This window comes from Phyllopteryx taeniolatus, chromosome 13 (genome assembly GCF_024500385.1).
Source record: "Phyllopteryx taeniolatus isolate TA_2022b chromosome 13, UOR_Ptae_1.2, whole genome shotgun sequence".
Classification (NCBI taxonomy): Eukaryota; Metazoa; Chordata; class Actinopteri; order Syngnathiformes; family Syngnathidae; genus Phyllopteryx; species Phyllopteryx taeniolatus.
The window spans coordinates 9854519-9880960 of NC_084514.1; the positions used below are offsets into that span (position 1 = coordinate 9854519).

General features: G+C 41.1%; 2 protein-coding genes across 2 annotated transcripts in view; one reads left to right on the forward strand and one right to left on the reverse strand.

Moving 5' to 3' along the window:
• Window positions 1–303: 303 nt before the first annotated feature.
• Window positions 304–24130, reverse strand: slc35g2a (solute carrier family 35 member G2a). Its single transcript, XM_061795264.1, has 3 exons — window positions 23857–24130; window positions 6158–6437; window positions 304–3978 (listed from the first exon to the last, which is right to left on the reverse strand). The coding sequence occupies exon 3, from the start codon at window positions 3952–3954 to the stop codon at window positions 2593–2595; it is 1362 nt and encodes a 453-aa protein (XP_061651248.1). The 5' UTR covers window positions 3955–3978; window positions 6158–6437; window positions 23857–24130; the 3' UTR covers window positions 304–2592.
• The window catches only part of stag1a (STAG1 cohesin complex component a), a 36395-nt gene continuing 20688 nt past the window's right edge, over window positions 10736–26442 (forward strand). Inside the window, exon 1 of the mRNA XM_061795260.1 lies at window positions 10736–10943. The gene's annotated coding sequence lies outside the window, so the exon portion shown is untranslated. The remainder of the gene's footprint in view (window positions 10944–26442) is intronic.

Genomic DNA, 26442 nt, shown 5'->3' on the forward strand with positions numbered 1-26442 from the left:
CGCGCACACACATACACGCATATCAACTTTTAAATTGTACCTCAAAAACAAAATAAATTAAGTTGATCTTGACTTACTTTTTGTCATGTTTAACTAAAGTGGTAAGTGTTTTTTTTTTAGATTTTCAGTGCTGTTATTTTTTGACGTGTGTAATCAAATGTATTGTTTTTTTTTTTTAAATATAAAAGAAGTTGAATAAATATAACATTGATTCATTGTTGTCGTGAAATGTCAGTAAAAATGTATTTCGCAACTTCAAAATGAATGAATTGGATTTGTTTTCATTTGAATGTGAAAGCACACAGACAAGTGGACTCCTTTTATGTCTACCTCGCTGTATTTATTTTTGGTCAAGCAAAAAAAAAAAAAAAAAGGAATGTGATCTTGATTAGGCCTTAACCCTCCTGTTACGTTTGTTTCTCTGCTACAACAAAATTGTTCACGGGTCAACATGACCCGCTGCATGTTTAGTCATCAAAAAATAAAATTAGAAGAAGCAACACAAAATGAATATATTACACAATACTTAACATCTTAACATTTTGACATTATTTGTAAGCTTGTTTGTTTTCACATTTTCCTTTTTTAGCTTATAAAATGGGTCAATTTGACTCACAACGTAGCATAATAACGTCACATGACCACATTCTTCAATAACTAGATGGTTGTCCCGTGTTCTTTTTATCCTCGCAAATGTCACAACTAATGAGACGCTGAATGTGTAGGCTTTGTGGCGCACTTTAACTGTATACGGCGCGAGAGAGGTGTGCTGATAATGAGCGCAAATACAAAAGCAGGTGGCTAATGATTTGGGAATTGCTGGAAGAAGTACAGTGCTTGCAGAATAGTGAAACAAAACAGAAACGGTGCAGGACACAGAGATTCTGTGTAAGGGATCATTGCATCCTGCACCATTTCTGTTTGGTTTGACAAGAATGAATACAAAAGCATGTGGGTGATGTTCAGGAAAATGTCAGAACAGGTACACAAACCAAATAGAAATGGTGCAGGATGCAGTCATTCATCACACAGAATCACGGCATTCCGCACCATTTCTGTTTGGTTTCGCTGCAAATAGTGTGCACATTCCTCACTGTGCAAGATGCATTTATTTTGTGTGATGAAACAGCAGTGGTGCAGACTGGAGTGATGAATTGCACAGAATTGCTGCATTGTGCACCGTTTCTGTTTGGTTTCACTACTCTGCAAGTAATTCGCTTCTTCCAGCATTGAAACTAAACAGAAAGAGTGCAGGATGCATTCATTCCATGTGGTGAATCACTGCATCCTGCACTGTTTCTGTTTATATTGTCACAACTCTGAAAGTAGTGTTCTTCTTCCAGCATATTCCTTGAAATGCAGTATGCAGTGATGCCATGTCATGAATCACTGCATCCTGCCCGGTTTCTGTTTGGATCCGCCAACTGACTTCAGTCTGTGGCATTGACGGCCACTTTTGTCTTCCTTTTTTTCCCTCACTTCTTCAGCCTTCACTGTTTTTTCACCGCTATGTGGTTGCCAAATACCATCCAAGGAATGGACGGCATCGATCCTTGGCAGGCGAGCGCAAAGTGAAGTGAAGCCAATAGCCTCATAAATACATACCTCCCCTTCAGGAATCGTGATCGATACCAACTTAAAGAGTCGAGCCGTTTGTTCGTTAGCGAAATTTTATTGTCACAACATTAATAGACGACACTACGTTGGTACTTTTTGTTTTATCACACTCTCCCCCCCAAAAAAGTTAAAATTGAGAATAAGGCTAGCACAAATGAGACTAGAATGGCACTCAAAGACCTTTACCAAGGCCAAACGGTGCAAAAAAAAGTGGGGGGGAAATTTGGATTGCCATGTTTTTGTTTGTTAGAAGTTTGCAGGCTACTTCCTGGATGACATTTATGTGTTACAAAGGGAGACCTTAGTCACTGATGGGCGAAAGTATCACTAAAAGGGTTGGGGGTTTTTGGGTTGAGGTTAGGGTTAGGAATAGGGGGTTAGAGGACAGGTTTTAGGGTTAGGAGTTAGTGTTTGGGTCTAGGCAAAATTTAGAAGTGAGGAGGATTAGGGTGTTAGGGAGAAAGGTTTAAGGGTAATCGGGTTAGGAATCACAATGAAGGTTTAGCTTTAAATGTTGGGTTCAGGGCTAAGGTCAGGGGATTCTGGGGTGAGGGTTTGGGCAGGATTCGGGGTTAGGGTTCAGGTTATGTTTAGGGTTACAATTCGGGGTTCGGGGAAAGGGTTTCGGGCTAGGGTTTAGAGTTATGGGACTAGAGTTAGGACTAAGGGTTCGGATTAGGTGGCTAGGGATAAATTTAGGGTTAAGGTTCGAGGGTGAGGGTCAGTGGATAGGTTTTAGGGTAATTGGATTTGGGTAAGGATGAGGGTTAGGGATAGGAGTAGGATTTAGGAGTGTTTTCCCGTGGCCTGTGCACCACCCCTCGACAAATTACCTGGAAAATTGCAAAGTTCTTTTTTTCAAGAGCTGACAAATGACTAACAAACTAACCAATCTCCTGAATCTAACTTTGTGCTTGGCGGGGATAATAAAACTCCAGTAAGCATGTACAATTTACATGTTAGAGCGAATGTTTCTCATTTAATGGGTGAGTCTAGAATCTCCTCGTATTCCTCCCGGTGACGCCGGCCGGCCCCGCGAGAGGGCAACAGCTTCATGGTCACCAACCAGCCGACACTCAGGACCACCATGGCGTTCCCGACCACCTCGGGGGCGCTGGGGGCCAGCTGCACCATAGCAAGGTGGGCCGCCGTGGCCAGGGGCGCCTCCAGGCCCTGGCTAGCCGACACCAGTGCCGGGTGGATGCGGGTGAGGCCGTGCGTCATCCCCAAGAAGGCGGCGGTCGAACAGGCTACCGAGCCCACGAGCGGTCCCCAGTCGGAAGCACCGGCCGGCCAGGACCAGGCCTCCTGGAGCAGGGCCAACGAGGCCGGGGTAAGCACACAGCTTGTCCAGCTCACTGTGAACAGAGCCGTAGCCACGCCAATTCTCTCCTTCAGCGACCGGTACCCCACCAGGGCCAGGGCCATCCACAGCCCCGCCAGCGCTGACAGGGACCACCCAAATGCTCCCCTCCAGAATACCACGGGGTCTGTAGGTGAATCGGAATTGCTTTCATCTGCCGTAGGAAGCAGCAGAACGCCCAAACCGCACAGTCCTGCCGCAAGGGTGATGCCGTCAGCCAAGCCCAGACGCTCCTCCAGCAACAGGAAGGCCAGGGTGGCCGACAGCGCCGTGGTGGCCAGGCGCCAGGCGGGGCCGGCGTCCTCGGGGGAGGCGAAGGACAGCGAGGAGTAACCGCAGCACAGGGACAGCGAGTAGGCCACTCCGTAACACAGCAGACGGAGGCGGTAACCTTCCGGTCCAAAAGGGTTCTCCCCCTTGTACAGCGGCACGGCCACGGACAGGAGCTGCAACACGGACCGAAACAGGAGGAGAAAGAGGGGGCCCAGGCCAAAGCGTTCCGAGGCCGTCCGAGTCAGGACGATCGCACAGCCGTTAGCCAGCGCCGCCCCCAGAAGCCCCACCCAGGTGAGCCGCGACGCCGACACCGAGGCCTCCCCGAAGCTGGCCAGCTGCTCCCCGACCCCTTTCCCGGGACCCTTGGCCGCCCTAGCTCCCCCTTCGCCGCTGTCGCCGCTCCCGCCGGCCAGAGGTCTCGGGGCGGCGGCCTCGTCTTTGTCTTTGGAGCCGAACAGAGCGAGCGGCCATCTCTTGGCCTCCGTCAGCCGCTTCCTGTCCGACGTCTCCTCCAGGAAAGAGCCGAAGTCCTCGAAGGACGGCGCGTCATCGTAGCCCTCGTCGCCGGGCTGGGGGAAGTGCGTGTGTACGCCGGGTTGCGGGGAGTAGGGGGTCTGCGTCACATACTTGGCCGTGACCGTGTGAGGGTGGATCTTTACCCGCTTCTTAGCCCCGCCCAGGAGGTGGGTGGACTCCATCGTGGACGTTGGCAGAGGACAAACCTGATGGACATAAATGCCGTAGGAATTCAAAAGTTGCAGATTTTCGACGAAAACTTAATAAATGTTATGAGAACAAATTCATATCTTTGGGAGTAAGTTGTATTGCTTCAAGGGAAAAGAACGACAAACAAACGAGCAAACGCGTATTCATATTGACATTTCTATATTTCATGACACTTGATAATAATCGACGGGTAGAGTGGCGCCTCGGCCTCCGAAGTGTTCTGGAAGGGAGTCCGAGCTCCAGCCGCTCTGATAAGAAGAGCCGTAATTCATCAGGAATTGAAGCTTGAAGCTTTTTATGCTTCTCCTTGATGTGGGAGACGACGTGTTGCCAATGAGTCTTACGTAAGCGCTTATCTCGCGAGGTGGCAAAGACACGTTTTGGGCGGTATGTCTGGGAACCGCATTTGGTAACTTAGGTCAAGAAGTACCAGAGGAGTTCTCCCACCCACTTTGCAAACAAATTGAATTGTCATCATAAAAATGTTCCAATTAAATTCAAACACTGAAAAAAAACGAAACTATCGAAACGTAAACTTACTTTAATAGTCGCAACAACAACAACAACTGGGACACATATTCCGGAGGAAAATGACCAAACTAATGAAATAAATCGTGAGATGTATACTACAATTTTAATGAAATACAATAAAAATTTTCAAAATCAAAACTATAGAAAAAAAAGTCAAAAAAGTAAAACAAATCAATCTACTACAATAATTTGAAAAAAGCCCTAAAAACTGTAATAAGATGTAAAAACGTAAATATATTTTAATTCATTATTTACCACTATTTAATTTTCAAATAAGATACCAAAGTAAAAAGTTCATGTAATGCACTAAAATCATTTTAATTCTATAAAATAAAAATAGTTCTGTGAGGCACTGAAATAATTTTAATTGAATAAAATAAAACAAAGGCATATGAAAATTAAGTTCATTCTTTTTGTTCTTTAAATGAAATAATTTTAAAAAGTACTACAATTTTTAATTACACATTATACACATGATGCCATTTCAACAATTTGTAAAAAAGAAAAATGTTACAAAAATAAAAAAAATCTATATTTTAGTCTACTACAATAATTTGAAAAAAGCCCTAAAAACTGTAATAAGATGTAAAAACGTAAATATATTTTTATTCATTATTTACCACTATTTAATTTTCAAATAAGATACCAAAGTAAAAAGTTCATGTAATGCACTAAAATCATTTTAATTCTATAAAATAAAAATAGTTCTGTGAGGCACTGAAATAATTTTAATTGAATAAAATAAAACAAAGGCATATGAAAATTAAGTTCATTCTCTTTGTTCTTTAAATGAAATAATTTAAAAACGTACTACAATTTTTAATTACACATTATACACATGATGCCATTTCAACAATTTGTAAAAAAGAAAAATGTTACAAAAATAAAAAAAAAATCTATATTTTAGTCTACTACAATAATTTTAATAGAATGACATTTGAAAAAAATACTGAAAACTTAAATAAATTGTAAAAAACAGTAACAGAAATTCAAGCCATTTTTACCAAATAGAAAAATAACTGTTTTAAATTAAATTTAAATTACTATTCATGTACTTTTCTGAGGCTTAAAAGTTCATCAATGTCTCCGACATAACATGTAAAAAAAATACTTAATAACTTAATTAAATGTAAAAAAAAAAAAAAAAAAAAATGATACCGATGTAGATACACATCTTTTCATGCATTGCGCTCATTTATAATTGCTAATTTCATCTTTGCGCTTTTTCTGCTCGCCAGCAGCGGGTTGGCACGTTATTTCTCTGGTGACATTTGAGAAGCTCCTCAGCAGTCAAGTCATGGATCAGTATGTTCCTCTCTCTCATCTTTTGCTATTATATTCTCGCCCATTTTGCACCTGTGTGCGCCCCTTAAAATCACCACCCATAGCGCACATTCTCGTGGACAATTTGAGATGTGCGGCAAAGGTGCTTGTCACTGGGACAACATGTTCCGATAGGAATTAAATCATTGTGTGCGCGTGTGTGCCATTATGTAAATGTGCGTCTGCCCGAGAGTCTTGCCCGTCAGGTGGTCATGTGATTCTCAAGGTTATACAGGACCCCCCTGATGATCATGCATATTTAGAGTATAGAATTGTTATGGGGTTTTTTTCGTCTTCAAATTTAGCATGAAACACACTCACCTGCAAACAAGCAGCTGCTCATTCAGTCATTGAGCATCCTCCCATCCGTCGCCTCTTTTCCTGGCCATTTGCTCCCCCAACGCCCCCCCTTACCCTGCATGCGGCAGTCTGGAATCACCTCAAAAGGAGGACCACCCGGACCGGGATGTGACTGCAGAGAAGCCACCGCAGGACCAGGAGGAGGAGGAGGAGGATGTGTGTTTTATTGCGACCTGCTGCTGCTCGTCCATCACTGTCTGATGTGGAGGATGCTCCGCCTTACACCGAGAGGGCGAGAGAGCTAGAGAGAGAGAGAGAGAGAGAGAGAGAGAGAGAGAGAGAGGGAAAGAGGGAGGAGGGGGGGTGAAGCTAATCATAGATTCTGAGCGTGCGTCAACATGTGCAATGCAAACATTCCCCATTTGGAAAACCTGACTGTAATTTTGGACGAGATTAAACAATTGCAGCAAAAGTCGTGATTTCGCGAGAATGGACTCATAATATGACAAGGGGGGAAAAAAAGCCGGAATGTTAACGTGGAATAAAGTTGAAAGGTGACAGGAAAAAGTTCAACAATATCTTTTTTTCGTCGAAATATGATAAGAAAAAAGTGTGGATATTCCAAATAAAATGTGTCATTAAGTTAGGAATGGTGCTGCAATATTACAAGAAAAAAACAACTTACGTGAAATAAAGTCAAAATGTGATGAGGAAAGTCTGAATATTTCAAATTAAGAATTGCAACGAAATCATTTGTAAATGATAATAAAGGCAAAATACACAATATGTATGCGAAAATGTAAAATGAAAACATGACACCATGTTGACCTAATGACACGTGTGCGCAATTTAGACAATATCGCGTCAGATGACAAACCACAATGAATGAATGTTCCATAAAAAGTCAAAAAGGATAAAGATGAAACTGTTCAAAGGTCAACGTTCTTTTAGGTGTTCAAATTGTGTAACAATGAGTCTAATCTTTTCAAAATCGCAGACAAACACTATTTGGAAAAATATGTCACGTTTGAGACTACGGCAGAATGACACATGACCGGAGAGAACCAATCGCAAGTGTCGGCTGGAGAAGGAGGAAGTGATAAATCTGAGCTTTTGCGACTATTTTTCCAGATAAAACTAAAATTGCTCCCATGGAAATTCACAAAAGCAACCGTCATCTAATTACACATTTTCTCCCAGTAACGTAATGGATTAAAATCACATACATTCAATTATGTGATCTCGTTACATGTAATTAGTTACTCCGCTTCATCAGTCAGGGACGAACGAAGCGGTCACTTCTTGGGCCTGCCGTCGACTGACAAACCACAGATGGCGAGCGGGCGTCCCACACAGCAAATGCAGGCTGATATTTTGAAGGGCCGGAAACTGACTCACGAGCAGAGGGGGGCGGGGGACGGGGGGGATGGGGGGGTTGTAATATTACAAGAAAAAAAGTCAGAATGCTACATGAAATGAATTCAAAAGATGTTGAGAAAAAAAAACGCTTGAAATTACAGATAATAACACGGACATTTTTACAAAAATTAGGATGAATGTGATGAGAACAAAAAAATCACTATTTTTTTTGTGAGTGTAGAGTTATAATACCAGCAAAAGTCAACATTTTATGAGAATGGAGTCATAATATGACAAGAAAAAAGTTGGGAAATTACCTCAACTAAATTCCAAATGTGATGAGAAAAAAAATCAGGATATCACAAATTAAAAATGTGTCATTTTTAGGTGTAATTATTAGGCAAATTAATTTGGACCTGAACATTTTTAAAAATACTGTTCTACAAATAAAAAATTTCAATCTTATAAGAAAAAAAAATCTGAACATTACAAATTGAAGAACTTCATTATTACTTGAGTAAAGTAATAATGTTATGAACAAAAGTTGTTGTTTGATGATAATATAATATTACAAGATTAAAAAAAAGCAACGTCACGTGAATTTAAGCGGAAATGCGGCCAGAAAAAAAAGACGGAATATTACAAATGAAAAAACTGGAAACGATTCCGTATTTCAGGCAATCAGGAGTGCGTGCGCTGAACAAGGTAGTTAGGTCACCTGCTGCCTCGTTCTTGTCAGCGCACGCACTCCCGATTGCAGAAGGAGCTGCAGGGTTTATCTTCCCGACTTCAGTTAACGATTCCACCTTGGCAGAGGTCGACTGCGTTGTCGTTCTGTTTCAGCTATTAAGCGCGACGGTGGGTGACGATAACGATAACAGCTTCTTGGCTTCCATGCATTCGCTTTAGCCAGAAAAGGGAAGAAGAACCATCTGCCGTTGCCATGGCGACGGCGGAGAAGGAGCGCAATGGTCGCGGCTATTTAGGGCACGTGAGTAAAAAAAATAAAAATGAAATAAAAATCACACAGACGACTCTGCGGCCATGTTTGTGTGAGTGTATGTGTGTGGGGGTGGCGGGGGGGGGGGGGGGGGGGGGGGGTCTGTATCATATCCTGAGGAGGGTTGCAGTCACAAAGAGGAAGAGGAGTGCTGTAATTATAATCAATGACTGTAATTATTCCATTTTAGACTCTGTTCTCATAAAGTTGAAAGGACCGATCTAATACAGCCAATATTGGAACTTAGTCTATAGTGCTGGAATTTCAAAAATGATGTATGCCAATCACCCCCCACCTCCCCCACCCCCATTTTAATTAATGAAATAAATTAGCCTTTTTTTTGTGTGTGTATTAAATTAGCATCAGAACATGATTTTGGAATGTTGTTGTGTTGATGTTACTGTGCAACATCTACTACTATGCAGCGAAATGGTCTCCGGTTCCGTCGATGACGTCACACCAAGACACCGGCATATCGGTTTTGGCGATTACCGATTGCTCCGAAACCGATATATTTATAGAGTTGACGTTTCATGACATTTGCATTAACACTGCTAACACGGTGAAGAATACGAGGACAATCAGATACAAATTTACGGGAAAAAAAGTTTTGTTTGTGTTTGGTGAGTACGACCTTGCTGTGACCTTGCCCTTTGATCTTGACCTTGAGGGTTTAAGCTGTAAAAAGCGCTCAAACAATTCAATCCATTTAGTGAAAATCAAATGATTTTGTGCTAATTCAAGTGATAAAAAAAAAGCAAGCGCTTTCCGACAAGCAAACCGTTCCGTACCGTACCGTGCCTTGCTTGGGTTTTGGCAAAAATAATTATAAAGTGAGTCGTGCAGCGTGGCTCATTGACGGAAAAACAATCAACCAGTCGTTATCAAATACAGCACATCTAAAAATATCAAAATACAGTACATTTGATTTGGGCTCCCCGGGCCTATTTTGCCCCCCATCAAGATGAACAGAGATGTTTATCCTCACTGTAATCGACGTCGGGAATGACAAGCCGCGATTGCGGCGTCTAAAAAGCTGATGCTTATGTTGCCAAGGTTACAGCCTCGCCACAAGCCACAACGGGATAGATGCGCACGTTTATTACTCACATAAGGCTGCACGTGTGAGGGTGGGAAAACAATGATTTTTTTTTTTTCCAAATAAAAAGTTGATTTGAACAGATTGAAAAAACGGTGTTGAGATATGATGCAGTACGGTACAATGTGATAAAATACAATCTGATATGTTCAGATACAGTACAAACTGATACGATACAATCAAATAAGATGCGATATGATTTGCTGTTAAGATATGATATGAGACAACACAATGTGATAAGACGGGGAAGGATCTAAGATACAATTTGATGTGTTAAGATACAATACAATATTATGTGCTACAATAATATCAATCAAATATTGAGATTTCATGTGGGGTTTCGTTGGGTACAATATGATAATCTGTGTTAAAATACGATATGATACAGTCGGATTAATTAAGACATGATATGGTAGATAGGCTCCTATATCATACAATACAATAATATAAGATATGATAAGTTTGGGAAAACTTTCTCATCTCACTGATTGAAATTGAATGGGAAACCGTACCAAACGTTTGATTGGTTGTGTGTGTGTGTGTCTATGTATATATATATATATATGCCATAAGAGCTGTCTATATATACTACATGTGTATTAGTTATACTTGCATTCATTTAATGAGTACATGTTAGTGAGAAGATATGATACGACAAGGTACTATACGATACTGTATATGTTAAGATTCGATGCATCACATGATTCATTATGAAAAGGTACGCCATGATGTGTTCAGATATGATACATTATGATGTGGTACAATAAGAAACGACATGTTAAGTAGCGTACTGTATGGAACAATACTATAAAATGGGATAAAATAATGTCCGAAAGGATTACGTCACGACGACGTCAGTGTTACTTACAGCGTGCACGAGGCTTTTAATTTTTATTTTTTACGAATGGAAAGAGGATGAGTCACTACCGGATGTTGTTTAACTTGATGATTAGCATAAAGTTATATTTAAAAAAAAAGGTGAAAGAGAAAGAAACGGGGGGAAGGGTGCGTTGAGCCCCGCCACTCGCGTGCGCGTCCCCGCTCCTGTTTACGTCAAGAGCTCAGTGTCGACGGCAAGTCGCGTGCCCGCCGCAGCGGCCGGCCGCCCGACCGGCGCGGAGTGTCCGCCAGGGGGCAGCCGCGTCCCGGCGTGAGGCTGCGCTGCTCCCGCTGCACCGCAGAGAGGAAAATACCACCAGATGGCGGTTTAGGATTGCTGCTCTGCTCTACGAGGCAACCTTCCGCTCGCACGGGCCAATTTTGCCAATATAAAATAACGCCAAATAATAAAAAGGGGATCGATTCGTCGCTGCGGGAAGTGACGCTCGACCCGGGGATGGTCGTTAATGGTGAGTGGCCGGTGTTTTTGTCGTTCTTTTTTTTTTGTGTGAGGCGGGAAAGGGGGGTGGGGGAGGAAAGACGGCGCACAGATTCAAGATGGTGGACGCGCTGGAAAAAGGGAAGGCTGCTGCTGCTGCTGGGTTGTTGCTTGGACGGGAGGGGGATGGGCGCTAGTGCTGGCTAACGGAGGCCACTGTTGCTCGCCTTTCCGTCCTCGTCAGTTATCCTAGCCTAGTGGCTAGCTAGGCTAGGCTAGCTTGCGTTCCAAAACAAAACATGTCGCTGGTGGAACTCTCTCGAACGTGTCCCTCCTCCTCGCCACCACCATTGTCCACCTGTCGCTGGAGTTGTCAACAAAAACAAGAAGCCACACTGTGTGTGTGTGTGTGTGTGTTTGTTTATTTATTTATTTATTATTTATGTATTTATTTATTCTCGTTTTGCAACATACCGAGTTATGAACGTACACGCCCGGGTTCTGTTGGAGCCCCCCCCCCCCCTTTTTTTTTTGCCAAGTGCTCCCTCATTTGGGGTTTTCGTTGGTGATCTATAATGTGCAGTATGAGGTGTGTGGTTCTTGACCTACTCAATGTCTCAGGTGCCTTGAGGTAACTTCCGTTTTGTTATGAATTGGCGCCATGTAAATAAACCTGACGTGACGCGTGTCGCACAAAATGGGACGTTTCTGTCTTAAGTGTGCGGAGGATGTGCTGCTTGTCGCTTCTTTCTTCCTGCATCTCAACATCAGTAGTTTCTTCTCACTTCTTGTTCCTCCTGCTCCCACTCTTAATCTACACTAGTGTAAAAAAAGACGATTCCAGTGATAGAAATCAAATTTTCCTGAGACAAATATTAAAGTTATGAGTCGTTAAAACCGGCGAAAACGCCCCAATTTATTATAGGGTCGAGATTCTGGTCGACCTTTTTGGTTGAATCCGCGTTTCAGACTTTCTTAAACTTTAGCCTATATTCAAAAGGTTGGCATCATTGTAAAGCTTGTTAAACACAGAAACAGACAACATATAATAACGATGAACAAAATAATGGTCAAGAAGCAAATAGAGTTTGCAGGTGATGAGTGGTTTAATTTGGCACTCAAACATGCATAGAAAAAAACTGATTAAGAGTCGGAGAATGAACACACACGCCATAGGTTGTTAAAATACATAGTGAGATATAAATCATGAAATGAGCATTGGAAACGATGGAAAATATGATCCATCATGGCGGGTCATAGTAACATCACAAGGGACCTGGCCAGCGGTGCGTCCCAAAAATGTCTGCGGATCAACCAGTTTACATAAAATTTGGCAGAAGCATGGAAAAGTAGCAATAGATGTGCTTATGGATTGGAAGAAAAAAAAAGACCCTTTTCACCTTGAAGTTTTTGAGGTGGGTCAGTTAACTGTACATTTGTGAAATGTCTGAGTCTTGTAACGTGTGTACTTGCTCTCTTGAGAAATTCCAAAGTCGTTATTAAAACCATGACACGTGCTCTACTTCATCGGCAGTTATGTACACCGGTAAGGTGAATAGTGCGAGCGCAGTAAAAGACGGAAAACAGCAGTTCCACCGCTGCTCAGAATGCACGATCAAATTTATTATGGCGGGTCTTTCCCCTCTTCCCGCCAAGCAGGCTGGGAAATGTGAGGCACGTCAGTGGGGTTGCCTAATCATCAGGCTCCACCAACCAACTAACCAACCAAACAACTAGTCTTCTCGACAAGGGGGTATCAATCGTGGTCAACCGCCTGGGTTGTTTTATGAGCAGCATTTGTGTTGCTAGTGGGTCACAGTGTGCCTTGATAATTACATAAGTGCTTTGTTTACAGTCTGGGTGTGACTGTTTTGTCAATATATCTTGCAGAACCACTTAACAGTTGATTGATAAGATATGAGATGTTGAGAAATAATAAGTTACATAAGGTATGGTGTGATACGGTCAAGGATATTGTACAATACGGTACAATATATTAAGATGCACTGGAGTATGTTATGACACAATATGATACGATATATTAAGATACAGTGCAGTATGTTATGTTACAACAAGTTGTGATATGGTAAAAGATACAGTACGCAATGATATGATGCAATAAGATAAAGTTGCGATGCAATAAGTATATACTGTCGTAAGATTAAATGCAATAACCCATCCACCCGTCCATTTTCTGTACCGCTTATCCTCAGGAGTGTCGCGGGTGTGCAGGAGCCTATCCCAGCTATCTTCGGGTGAGATGCAGGGTACACCCTGACTGTCGCCAGCCAATCGCAGGGCAGAAATGCGATAATATATGATACAATATATGTTATAGTATAAATCCTAAGTAGTATGAAATAAGTAGTATAAATCCTGAAATATATTAAAAAAATAATGTCTGCCTGTCAGTATACGTCACTGGCATAGATGGATGACCAAAGATCCAGGATTTTCAGCGAATAAATAATTTTCGGGCCAATTAAGTGGAATCCTATAATAACACGGCACAGTGCTCAGCAATCACTGTTGTAAGGTCATATTTGGAAAAAATACAATGTGATAAGTTAAAATATATATTTTATGTTTTTAAGATATAATACGATACAATAAGATAAGATGCGTGATGATAAGCTGTGTTAACATATAAAGTACCGTACATTGTGATAGACTCCGATGTTTGGATAAAAGACACAATATGATAGGATCCAGTGCAATATGATGATAAACTGTCAATATGATACAGTATGATACACTGCGATATGATAGGAAATAAGATCCAATATATTAACATACAGACATATGATACGATACAACAATATAATGGGACACTTAAATGCTCACTTTCAAAGCACTTTGTTTCCTTGGGCACAGGCGTCGCCTGCAAAAAGTTTTTTTTTTTTTTTCCATTGACACTGAACTGAGCTTTCGCATGTCTGCTGAGGTCTTGCGTGACAAGCTGAATGGTGACAGTCCGTTTTGAAAAATGGCAGCCCTATTGGCTTTTCAAGATGGTTACAGTTCCTGAATTGTTCAGAACATCATAAAAAACAATTGTGGCTAATTTGGTGCTTGTATCATGTTCACATCATCACAATTCTAGCTACAATCTGGATATATCTGCTCCACTAATAAATTATTTGAACTTAAAGTCAGGCAGGACTACTAACTTGGTCAATAGTACAGTACGTTTAAATGTAGGTAGACTTCACCCAAATGACTCAGTATGCATCTGTGCTCTACTGGGCATAGTTTCTTTGCTACTGATGCTATTATAAACTGTCCAAACAATAAATCACAGAAGGGAGAAAGAGAAATGTGTGCTGGTTTTCCACATCTATGTTTTTTTTACTGTATTTATTCATACTGCAATATATATTGCAGGATTAATAAGTCATTTTTTCCCCAAAATTGTGCAGCCCTACAACAGACTGCTTCTTGTTCCTTCTCCGTTGAGTGTCTGTTAGGCATCGTCAAAGAGTGAGATGTTTTACTTATTTTAGCCGAGGCACCGGCACACCCGTGATCCCAGTGAGGATAAGATGTTCAGAATATGGATGGATGGATAGTTTTGTTTTACAGCAGTCTCTTTATAGTTGCTACTTTAAACTAAGGCTGAGTGATGTGGTTTTGCAATAAAATGTCTTTTTTTTGCAGCAAAAATTTGATTTCAGATTTTAATCAAAGTTTAATGACAGTCTGTTAAATGACAATGATATTAATCAAAACAAGTTTTGCTATTTGTTCTTTTTTCCCTTCTGGGTTTTGCTTAAATTTTCTTGATCCCAAACATGTTTTTGATTTATTTATTTATTATTATTAGTTTTCCTTTCCCCCTGGCATTAACTTGCATCAACTTCCATATAAATTATTTTTTTCTTTACTGATAAGTGCTTCCTCTTGGAAAATGTGCATTTTGTCCAAACATATGTAAACATGATCATTAATATATTAACATTTTAACTGTAGTACTTGGACTATATCACTATGAATTTCTTTTGGTGTCAGAATCATCTTGATTTGACAAGTATGTAAAAAACACACAAGGAATTAATCTCCAGTAGTTGAAGCCGCTCTAGTATGACAACAGACAGCCATTTGAGAGAAAACACTTTAGCGAGAGAAAAAATAAAAACACAGTACAGAGAGTCACTGAACAATGAAACCACCAGTAATGTTGGTCATGCTGATACAATTTTAAAAGAAAAGGTTTTGTTTTTTTTTTTTTATAAATTTTTTTTTTGGGGGGGGACAACTGTCCAAATGATGCAGAGTCCTCTAGCATTTTAGAGCAGTTTGAAATGACTAGTAGTGCGACAATCTGGAACAATGTCAATTGTGCAAATGGTGCAGATACTTCTCAAGCACATGAGTGGCCAGTATTGGTCAACAAAAGATGCAGATAGTGCAGGGTGTTGAGACTACTACAGTGAGTGCACGTATAATGTATAATTAGCCCGACAGAGCTGTGACAACAATCTCAAGACAAAATTGGCAGCATGTTACAATGGAATTGTGAGTTAACTGTTTAAGAAGTAGTTTCAGAGGAAATATATATCCCTGCGTTTCGTAATTTTCATCATATGTGTGTTGTTGTATGTTGTCAAGTTTAACATGTCCACTCTATCGGTAAATAAAAACTGATATAAAAAAACTTTCAGAAATGTGAAATATATTGGTCAAGCAGTACATAGTCACCTTGCTAATTGAATGATGTGGCAAAGTGCAGCTTCACCATGTGCTCATAAAATGCAAATATTCATAACATCTACTTAGTATAATGAATATGAAGTCCAACAGAAAATCAAGTTTTTGGGTGAAGTGGGCAAGTGCGAAAGGCACCGATGATATTGACCCTACTGCACTTACTCCAGCTCTCTCGCATTCTAAAGTTGTTCTGCTGACAAAGTGAAACACAGTGACTCTTTGTAAACTAGCTCCTCTCTGTTCACAGCCATGTTAGTGTAACTAACACTTTGAACTGAAGAAGCTCTTAAAAAAACGTCAACTTGACAAACTTGAATTTCCCACCTCTATTTTAATATTACATGTAAAGTTAATATACATGAACTTAATTTGCATTACATTATTTCCAGCGGTGAAAATTTATTCAAGTTTTCACTGTTGAGCCTAAAATAATGGCTGGACTTCACTGTGGCAATTAAAGATTAATAACGGTCGAGGCACGAGTGGTTGTGGGGCAGCTTCGCCGCCGCTCGTTAACAATACAAAAGTGTTCCCCAGTCATTCATCATGGATTTGAAACTGTCTGCAACTGGGTGCCGCTCCAAAATGGAAAGCCTTCTCTTTATGTGAAATGTTTGTTGCATCTGTGTTGGCCCTATTTACCTCTCACTTTGGTGTGCTCACTGTCAGCTTGGTGTGTCTTTTTTTGCCTCAAGTTGAAATGCCAACGTGGTGGCGTTTTCCTTTAGTATTATTATGTCATTCCAGTTCCGCAGGCATTGGGGAAGTGTGCGTGCTGCTTCTGAGCAATTAGAGGCTTGTTTTTAATGTTATACGTGCCTCAGAGAGTGTTGGACTGTCAACGTGAAGCAGTTCCACAAGAGAAAAACAGTTGTGTAGGAGGAAAGCCTAGATTTACATTTTGTATTCATGAGATCATTGTGGCTGAATTTTCATTGTTGATCCAAGTGCCTAATTCCGATTTAATGTCTGTATCCAATTTGTATGACTGTCTATTTCCATGTACATTTCAAGTGACACATCTGATATGACTATTTACATTGACAGACCACATTAAACAATTCGGAACGACGAGTACATGTACTCACATTTGCGTACTCACCAATATGGAGTACCGATACTTGATAATGCCATTACGTCTCGCAATTGTGTTGAAATTTTTTTTTTTAATCACGTATTGTTTAAAAACATGAACTTTATTGAACGTAGCATATTTCACTCAAATATAACACTTTTTAGAGTGACAACTTGTCATTGCAACATGACAAGACGAACAGAATAAATCCCATATTACAAAACAAAATAAACCAAACAGTTAAAACTGTGATCATATAGTGTGTTAACCAAAACTTTCCGATACACACGTTAATTCCCCTAGTAATATGTTTTAATAATGTATAGAAAGAAATAAACGCATTCACTTTTGTTTACAAAGTACCTGAATGCAGCTCACACAGCTGTTACGTGATTGCTATTGTAAAAAAGAATGGCGGCTGCACTGAACGGCAAGCTAGCATTAAATGCACAACAAACAGGTGCAAAATAATGTAGAAAAAAAAAATTACAACGGAACTGTCACAGAGATGCATGAAATGACCTACAACACAGTTTTATCTGTACAACATACGGACAACTGCATGTTAGTTCATGGAAAAAGTGTTGATTCCATCTGCAAAATGTCACTTTAGAAGCAACACAGATCACAGTTTGGGCTCAACAATTAACGAAAGCCGTTATGCTTAAATACAAACCATGACCTGAATATGAACACCTAATTATCAACTATTCCAGACCGTGAATGAAACGTGACTCACTGCACTGTGCATGCAGAGCGGCGCGTGCGACGAGACTTTGTAGAGTCGCCTTAAAGTATTTTTATCCGTATCCCTAATGTAACTCTCCACACACATGGCAGGTGGATTTTGAGTTTGGATTGAAGATGGAGAAAGAGATTGAGTGGCAGAGATCTGGTGGCAAAGAGTTCCAGAGCTGGGGACCCCAGCGGTTGAAGGCTCTGCTCCCCATGGTACTGAGATGGGCAGGTGGAACAGTCAGGTGGATGGAGGCTCAGGATCTGGAGTTACGATGTGGAGGAGGTTGGTCAAGTATAGAGGGGCAAGGTTGTGAACGGCCTTGAAGGTGTGAAGGAGGTGTTTGTACTAAATTCTAAATTTGACCGGGAGCCAATGAAGTTGCTGAAGGATGGGGGTGATGTGATGGAAAGGAGGGGGTTGTGGTGATGATGTGTGCAGCAGCATTCTGGACCAATTGAAGCTTATGGAGGGACTTTTGAGGGAGACCGAAGACTGTGAACGAGGATAGAGGCGGTATTGGGGGGGGTAGATGTGAGGGTAGAGGGAGGAAGTTAAATGTTAGGTTTACAGGAGAGGTATAGCTGGGTGTCCTCCGCGAAGAAATAAAAGAAAATATTGAATTTATGGAAAATGGTATCAAGGTGGAAGAGGTAGATGATGAAAAGCAGGGGGCCTAGGACAGAGCTCTGGGGCGCACCTGAAGTGATTGGGTAGGAATTGGACAAAAATGACTCGCTGGATGGACTGAGTGCAGTCTCTGAGGTGTGAGTGGAACAAGTCTAGGGCAGTGTGGGCGATGCCAATGGAGAAGAGTCTATCAAGGAGGGTGTTGTGTGTGATGGTGTCAAAAGGCTGCACTCAGGTCAAGGAGGGTGAGGATATAAAGTGAACTGGTGTCAGCTGCAATGAGAAGGCCAGTGGTGTTTTATTTATTTATTTATTTTTTAATAGCGCTATTTCAGTACTGTTGAAATGGCTTTGCTGAAGTTAAGCTTTACAGCGTTTTTTTTTGGGCAGATGCAGGTGTGTATATGACATCATCAATAGGTCCACATCAAGCTGGCATTGATGCACTAGATCTGATTTATGCGTTTACCTTGCATTCCGTCTGGCACTTATCTGATTTTTAGCTACATTTGGAAGAGGCCTGATTTCCATCTGAAGGTATCTGATTCTGTTTTTTCTATTTACACGGCCCATGACGCGTAATCTTAATTGTCACTTGAGATAAAAAAAAAGAGATGAATTTTTGTGTCACTTGACCCATGCAGCGTAAATCCAGCCTGTAATTCATTATTTTATTTCGTGGCAGCCAAGCAAACCTCTCTCACTTCAGAATAGTAATAAATCAGGCCAGACTGAGATGGCTCTTGACGTTTTTAATGACCACCTTCAAGCACCGTGTCTCAGCCTGTGCTATATTTGTGTTGCTCTTACTTTAATATTGATACGCTGACCTGTTGTCAGTTCTCGCGACTCTCTCAAGTGCAAAGAAATTGAGGAACATTAGTGCAAGGGGTTTTTGGTTTACGGCAGAGTTCCGTTTCTATGGCAACTTAACTCAAATGTGATGATTTGATGTTAAAAGCAGTCGGTCTTTAACTTTTTCCCCTGTCATGCAAGTGTCAAAAGAAAGGAAGATTAACACATTTTAATTTTTTTTAATTGGGTCAATTTGTGTCACGACCGTAGCAGCAGGATTAACCATTGTTTTTAACTTTGGCCATTTTGACCCGCAAACATATTGGGAGGGTTAACATGTTTTCCCCTGGGTCAATTTGACCTGTCAACATAACAACAGTGTTAACTTTTTTAAACTTGGGTCAATTTGACCCCCAAACATAACAGGAGGGTTAATGCTGTTTAGTCAAATTGTAGTGCAATACCAGGTACTAATACTATTGCGCCATTTTGAATTAGCTGTATTGTGGTGCAGTCAGTTCAGAAGTTACTGTATGTCACATGACAAATACTCTCCATAGTAAGTGTAATCAACTGTCAGGTATAGTGATTTATTGATTTATATCTCACAACCTAGCTATGGCTGGTATGCTTTTTTTTGGGTTGTTATCTAACCACAGTAAATCCTGCCTCTGCTCAGCAGTTTTGTGTAAATTTCAACACCCTTTGTCGTTATCTCGTCTTTCCGGTTGTGGCGGAGATTTGCATGTACACGCCGCCTACCCGGAGCGCCGTTTCAAATCAGCCGACATCTGTCAAAAGTACACGGCTCAAGCGCTGTGCACCTGATTGTGCTGTGACTCAAGGCTCGTCTCCGTCCTTGACGCTCTGCGAGGCAGTCGGGAATGGTGTTTGTCTGACAATCTGGGCCAAGATGAGAAGGCAAAACAGGATGAGACAAATCAGTCAAGCAAGTTATCTACTATCTATCTGTCATAGAGAGATCATACAATATTGGTGCATCAGAGCTACAACAGATAAGGTAGATTCAGCATTTATTTGCCTGTGTAGAACAACCTAACCCAGCAAAGCCTGGATATTGCTTTCACGCAGTAAAAAGGCATCCTGCCAGTCGGATCCTGTATTTTCGCCTCTGCCTTTTACACAAAATCCAGCAAAGCCAGGATATGGCTGTAGCTTTCACACTGGATTATTTTCCTTCTGATAACAAGCACATACGCGAATGTTCACCAAAGTTGTCAACTTTGGGGTGTTCAGAATTTGTGTTTGTCCTGTGCTACACGACGACACTAATTGACAAAGTGTAATTCAGTGGCTTGGTGATGAAGTGCTGCCCCCAAGCGTGAAAATGTAATCGAATCTTTCTAGGCGCTCGCTCTATTGGGGGCAGGGGTTGTGGGGGGGTTAGGATATTGTTATATCAGCCAGTGGTGGCTTCGCACAAACGACAGTCATTTGCAGTCTGGACACGGAAGAGTATACCTCCACCCGAGGGAGTCTCAAAAGTCTTCTATAACACCACAAAAAGTCGTTAGATTTGTGGCAAGTTGCTTTTTTGACAAATAGTCGCAAAAGTCCCGAGCCGCCCGTAGTCAAAACAAAAGCCATATTCAGCATTTGTATGAGACTGAACTGGAGTAATTTCAAACAGATTGTGATGTTAAGAGTGCTGATGTAATCCTTTTTCCTCTGTGTATTTTGACAAAAGAATGTCAAAGAGATTTTATTAAGACCCCTGGGAACCAGTTTAAATTGTGAATAAATTGCATAGTCATGTCAAATGTGCTCAAGCATGGTGGTGTTTTTCCTGGGCTCACGTGTCAAACCTGTACAAGGTTTTGTGAAAATTCTGTACCGACCCCCATATGATGATCAAAACATACAACAAAGAAATCTAATAGAAGGTCAAGCAAAGCTTTTACTCAAGATGTGCGCCACCGCCGGGTCCTCTGGGTGTCGGTGGGCTGCCAAGACAATCATTGCTCTTTTATCACCCTGCCAGACTGAACACATATTGAGAGCTAAAGAGCGATGCCCTTCCAGTGCTTCCACTGTGAAAAGATGCTTGTGAGGCCTGCTTTAACCAGATTAGAACCATGTCACACGGGAGAGCAGCAATCTGACACACACATACTGCACACACACACACACACACACACACACACACACAGCCATCTGCTACTGCCACAAACTACTGTACATTCATTCTTTCTGCTATACACACCATGTCTGGAGGGGTGAGGATGGATGCAGTGTGAATTGCACAAAGTGACAAGATCTCTCCTGAAAAAAATGGAAGCCCCCCTCCCCACACACACACACTCATAGTGTATATAGCTAAAGAACTTGAGTATGAACAAAAGATAAATACATCGTTAGGGCGGAAAAGGACAAGGCAAGACAGTGGCGAAGACAATGTGCAATGGCTGCACATAGAACTGAGCGAAGTAGAATGTTGTATAACAACATGGCAGCCCGCAATTAGATACGCCAACGTCTGAGCCAGACTTGTTGGAGAATTGATTTCCTCACAGATAAAAGTGAGTGTTAGCTGTTAAACTTCACAGCCCGATCCTGGTTTTCAGTTATTCCCTCTCACATAGGTGTCGTCCTGCCTCCGTTACATCTCAAATCCTACCCCTGAAGCTGGAAAATTACAATACAGCTCTTTTGCGTATTCCGCAGACCAGACTCAACGCATTGCTTAACAATGGCAGATCTTCTCCCAGCCTAGCTCCCAAGTCATAGGCGAAGAAAATCTCGGGTGGCCAAAAGATATTTGCATTTTGTTTAAAATATGGATTAAGATTAAGATTGTTTTAATCTAATTACAATCAGATGTTTGGGAGGTCTAGTTAATAATCCGAACCATAATTCTAAACTGATATTACAAAAACTACTTTTGGGGTATTGTGGGGGTGCTGTTCCATTGCTTTTTTTTTTTTTTTTTTTTTTTTTTAAAACACCACCAGAGGATAATGAAGCATCATTAGAGTCAACTCAAATATGGATCTTTATGGTCATCACTGAGAACTCCCCCACACATAATTCTATAATTCTGCTCTTTAGGCATGAATAAAACATTTCTTTGCTGCGCCTCTCAGACAAACACAATACATAAATGGAATCGCAGTGTTAGTGATTGTGTTGCCAGAGTTCTTAAATTGCAGCTTTCAGTTACATTATTTACTATAATTTATGCGCGAGACGTGCTCGCACTCGCATTTTGCCCCCTCGGTGATGTTTTCCCCTCTCTCCCCCCTGATGGATTTTGCAGATCTGTGCTGTGTTCGAAGCAGCTGCTGCTCTCCTGCGGTCAGAAAGCAAATAAGCACCGGCGTAGGTGATTCAGCAGCAAGTAGGGTGTCTGATTGATGGTGTTGTAGTAAAACACAAGCTGGTGCGCTATCACTGCTAGAAATGTCCAGGATCTCTTGAGGGGGCATTTTTAATTAAAACAAGACTGTGGTTAAAGTTTCATTTTGGCTGTTTCTATACATGACAACGTCATTTTTCAACCCGACAGACTTATTTGAAAATGGGCCTATTTTATCGTTTTTGTGTAAATTCTGAAAGATTTGTAGTAATAATAACATCTTAAATTTATATAGCACATTTCAAGGGACGTAAGGACACTTAACATACTCATGAGGATAATTTAAATTTCTAGTCTCGGCAGCACGTCACAGTCATAACAGTAATGGCAGATTTGTAACATTTGTTGCTGTTGTGGCAATATTTCCTATATTACTTACTAAATACAGCAGCAAGGTGAACTAGTGGTGAGAACGTCTGCCTCACAGTTCTGAGGTTCATGGTTCGAAGCAAATATCATGTGAACGTACAAAGTAGGGCTGGACAATAGGGCCCTAAAATAAAATTTATTTAGTTATTTATTTTATTTTTTTTACAAAAATCAGACTTCTGACTTACACCTTTTCTCACTAATTGGACAAACCCATTCATTTTGTACATGCTGCAAGGGCTTGACGACGGAATGTAATGTTGCGTTGTGGCGGCACGGTGGGCGTTTGCCGTCGCGGTGCCTGGAGTTGAAAAATGTTCATCTCTGGAGCGGCGTCACTATCACTTCAGACAGCGCATCCAATAGGAGAGTGGTTGGTGGAGTGATTTTCGACTGCTAACAGCAAGAGACAAACCAGAAGGAAAATCATCCATGCTACTTCCTTGTATGCCACTAAGCAACCACTTCCAAATATGGGCAAGCTTCCACCAGAGTGATGTCGTCAATGTGCACGGTGAATATAAAAAAAAACCTTCATCAATTTTTCCCATTTTCTTTTAGAATAAGCATATAACAATGGCATAATTCAAAAGAAGTTCTGATTTCTGCTCACAAAAATAATACAAAAACTTTGAAAATAAATCTTTCCTCTTTTCCTCTTTGTTTTTCCCCTTTGTTCAAACTAGTAAGTACGAATAAACTTTAAATTACGATTTGAAATGGTGAACAATTTGAATGGCAAACAAATTGAATTGAGTCGCACTGCACCCCCTCCAGTTCTTGCATGCTCCTCCCGTGTTAAACTGTACGGGTGAGGCAAGGTGACCTCTGCAAAATAATTGCGGCTTGGAAGCACATACCTCACCTCAAAGGTTTCCACCGTGTCGGTAAATCCTTGCTTTTGCAACGTATAAATCGACACTGCGTGTTTGGCAATGATCTGCGCGATTGACTCCACGATTCCCTTCCATGAGACTCTTTCTTGCGATTTGGAATACAATTTAGGAATGATTCTGCTCATGTTGTATGTTTCTTGGCCAGAATTCAAGTCTCTCGTCACTTTTTTGAAAAATAGCCGGTGAGGAGTTGGAAAAGTCTCTAATTTGGCAACTGAGTGTGTTTTCCTATGACCTTCACTCTGTTTGCAAGTTTTGAACTACATAAGCCACTAAAAAGCTGATTTAAAAATAAATAACTAAATAAATAAATTGTCCTGACAACTAAATTTGAATTAATCAAGAAAATCAATTACTTACCCAGGCCTAGCACAAAGGCATGTTTGTTCAACCACAGGCTTGCGTCTGTTCATTCTGGCCACAATTGACTCCTAGTGCACAAAGCACAGTGCAATCTTGTGAATGTTGTTCCCTTAATTACAGCTCACTGTGTGTCCAGTGAAAAAAACGGCGACAACTTGATGGGGCTGCATCGATCCAACGTTCAGTTGCTCCGTAACTGTGCTTGTTCCAAAAATTGTTACTACTCGTGAAGTAATCGTCTCTGTGCAGTTGTCACATGAAAGTGGCTATCTGTTGAGTTTTAATCCCAGTGCGTGTACGTGTCACTGTGCTTTGTTTACACATTAACACTCTCTTTGAAACGTCGTCTGAGGTTGTTTGACACTCAGAAACCATTGACCCGCTCGTGCTGCTGTCGTTCGACTGTGCCTCGGGCCAGCAGGCCAAGCTAGACTCATGTTCACTGTATCTATTTAAATCCATACGTACCAGCTGCTTTCCCGCGGAGACGCCGCGGTCTGGTTTATCTCAACGAAACAGCTGAGAACCATTTGGGGAAATTTACACTTTGAAAATAACATTAGTGACAGTCAAACGTGGGGGGAAAATTACCTCATTTTACATCTGCACCAGGTACGTTGCCACAGAAACCGACCTCTGAGACAAATCCTGCGCGCCGGTGACACTCTGACATCTTGTAGCATTTTTCTCGACTCTGTATTTATTTGCTTTTTAATACACAGATGTAAAATTTAATCATCCCGAAGTGGGAAGTGATGTTATTGTACCTTCTGCATGTGTGTGGTAGTTATAGGTTAGTGATGAGCTAAAGTTTCTTAAATTACAGCAGAAATGTACTTTAAAAACAGCCAAAGGCAAATTGCAGATGTGACAAAGTGTAAACTCTCTGCGTTATGCAAGGCTGTATTCGGTTTCTCCCACCTCAAATATGAGTAATTGCCATTTGGCTCTATCTTTTAGGGGGCTGTAAATTCAACCTCTCCATGTTTTTTGGCACGCTGGGACAAAACAATTTGAAGATGTTCACATGCGCTCTGGAAAGCTGGCATTATGAAAAGCAAACACCCCCCATCAAAGGAGAAAGTAAATGATTCTTAGTTGTAGAGTCAGTCCAAAAACAACATCTTAAGTCAATTCAACCACGGTTTTGAGTTTTTAATACAACTTATTTTTTCTACCAATGAAAATATGGTTTCTAACTGTCCTTCAAAATATGTACTCGGGGACCTTGGTTTATGACAGATTTCCGTTTTTACAGCAGCGATGTAACCCAAATTTGTGAGAAAGTCAGTACGCAGCATAGGCTATCACTTATCTACAGTGAAGGATTAACAATGTCATAACTACAGTGAACATTTGTATGAAACACACATCTAGGCCATACATATAAAAAAGAAAAATTAAGTACAGCGCTAATTTGTATTCCATGTATTCTTACGCCACTGCTCAAACTAGTTCTTTGCGCCCCACGAAACCTATCGGGACTGGTAAATGAGAACCTCGTGTATTTATTATGATCAGCCGCTCTTTGACATCGAGAATCCCACACAATTACCACATCATAGTCATAACAAAAGCTCAGTAGAGCTTTCCATAATCCAGACATTGCCATAACTGTGTGAACTTGTAAGCAAATGTAAGATGTAATGTAATGTAAAATGTAATCCAGACATTGCCATAACGCCGTAAAAACATGAAACGTCATGTTTTGGGTCTCATATTATCATCTAATGGCCTCAACTGGCTTCACTGATCGCGCCACATTCACACCATTCATTAGTGGCGCGTATAGTCTTGTGTGGCCCACACTGCAGAAAGTGTCTGCTCACAACACCCCTGAGATAATGGCCCGTTCTTTCAGAAATAAAACTTGTTCTGGTGACTTTGAAGGATTGGCCTGCAGGGACCACACAGAAGGTGCGCGGCGTAATTATGTCGTCGTCACCACTCAAACTCTGCTGTCTGCTAACACTGTTAAAAAAATATAAATAAATAAATAAAATACTCTGGTCCTGAGCGGTTTGAAGAAGACTTTTTTTCCACTTGTTCTGTCACCTTCTGGCGCGAAGTCATTAGCAGCTGCTATGTTTATGCAAGTGTGACTGACCTTGTAAATCTCTTTTTATGGAATAACGCTGCTCTACACGCTCTCTACTGGTATCATTGTCATTTTTGTGTGTGTCTGCAACACATTTTCAGCCCATATGACCTGGATGTTAGTATTCATAATACACATAGAGGACGATGGGACTGCAAGTGGTTTAAAAAACAAAACAAAAAAAACAAAAAAAGTGTTGGATGACATGATGATTACCATTATGAGAAGATTTCCCAAAAATTACTGTGAAAATGCTAAATCTGGTTGGAGTGGACTCTTCAACCTAATTAGGACACACCAAATATTTTGAAAAACGAATGATATCGGATATCGATAATGGTATCGAACATCCCTAGTTGTCTTAGTTCCCGCTCCCGGTGATTGTCGCTCACGCTCCTGCCAAATCCCGTGATTAATCTTGAAATCCACTCCCATCCCGCGAGACCCAGAAGATCCGTGGGACCCGATGGGAAACCCCCAAAAAT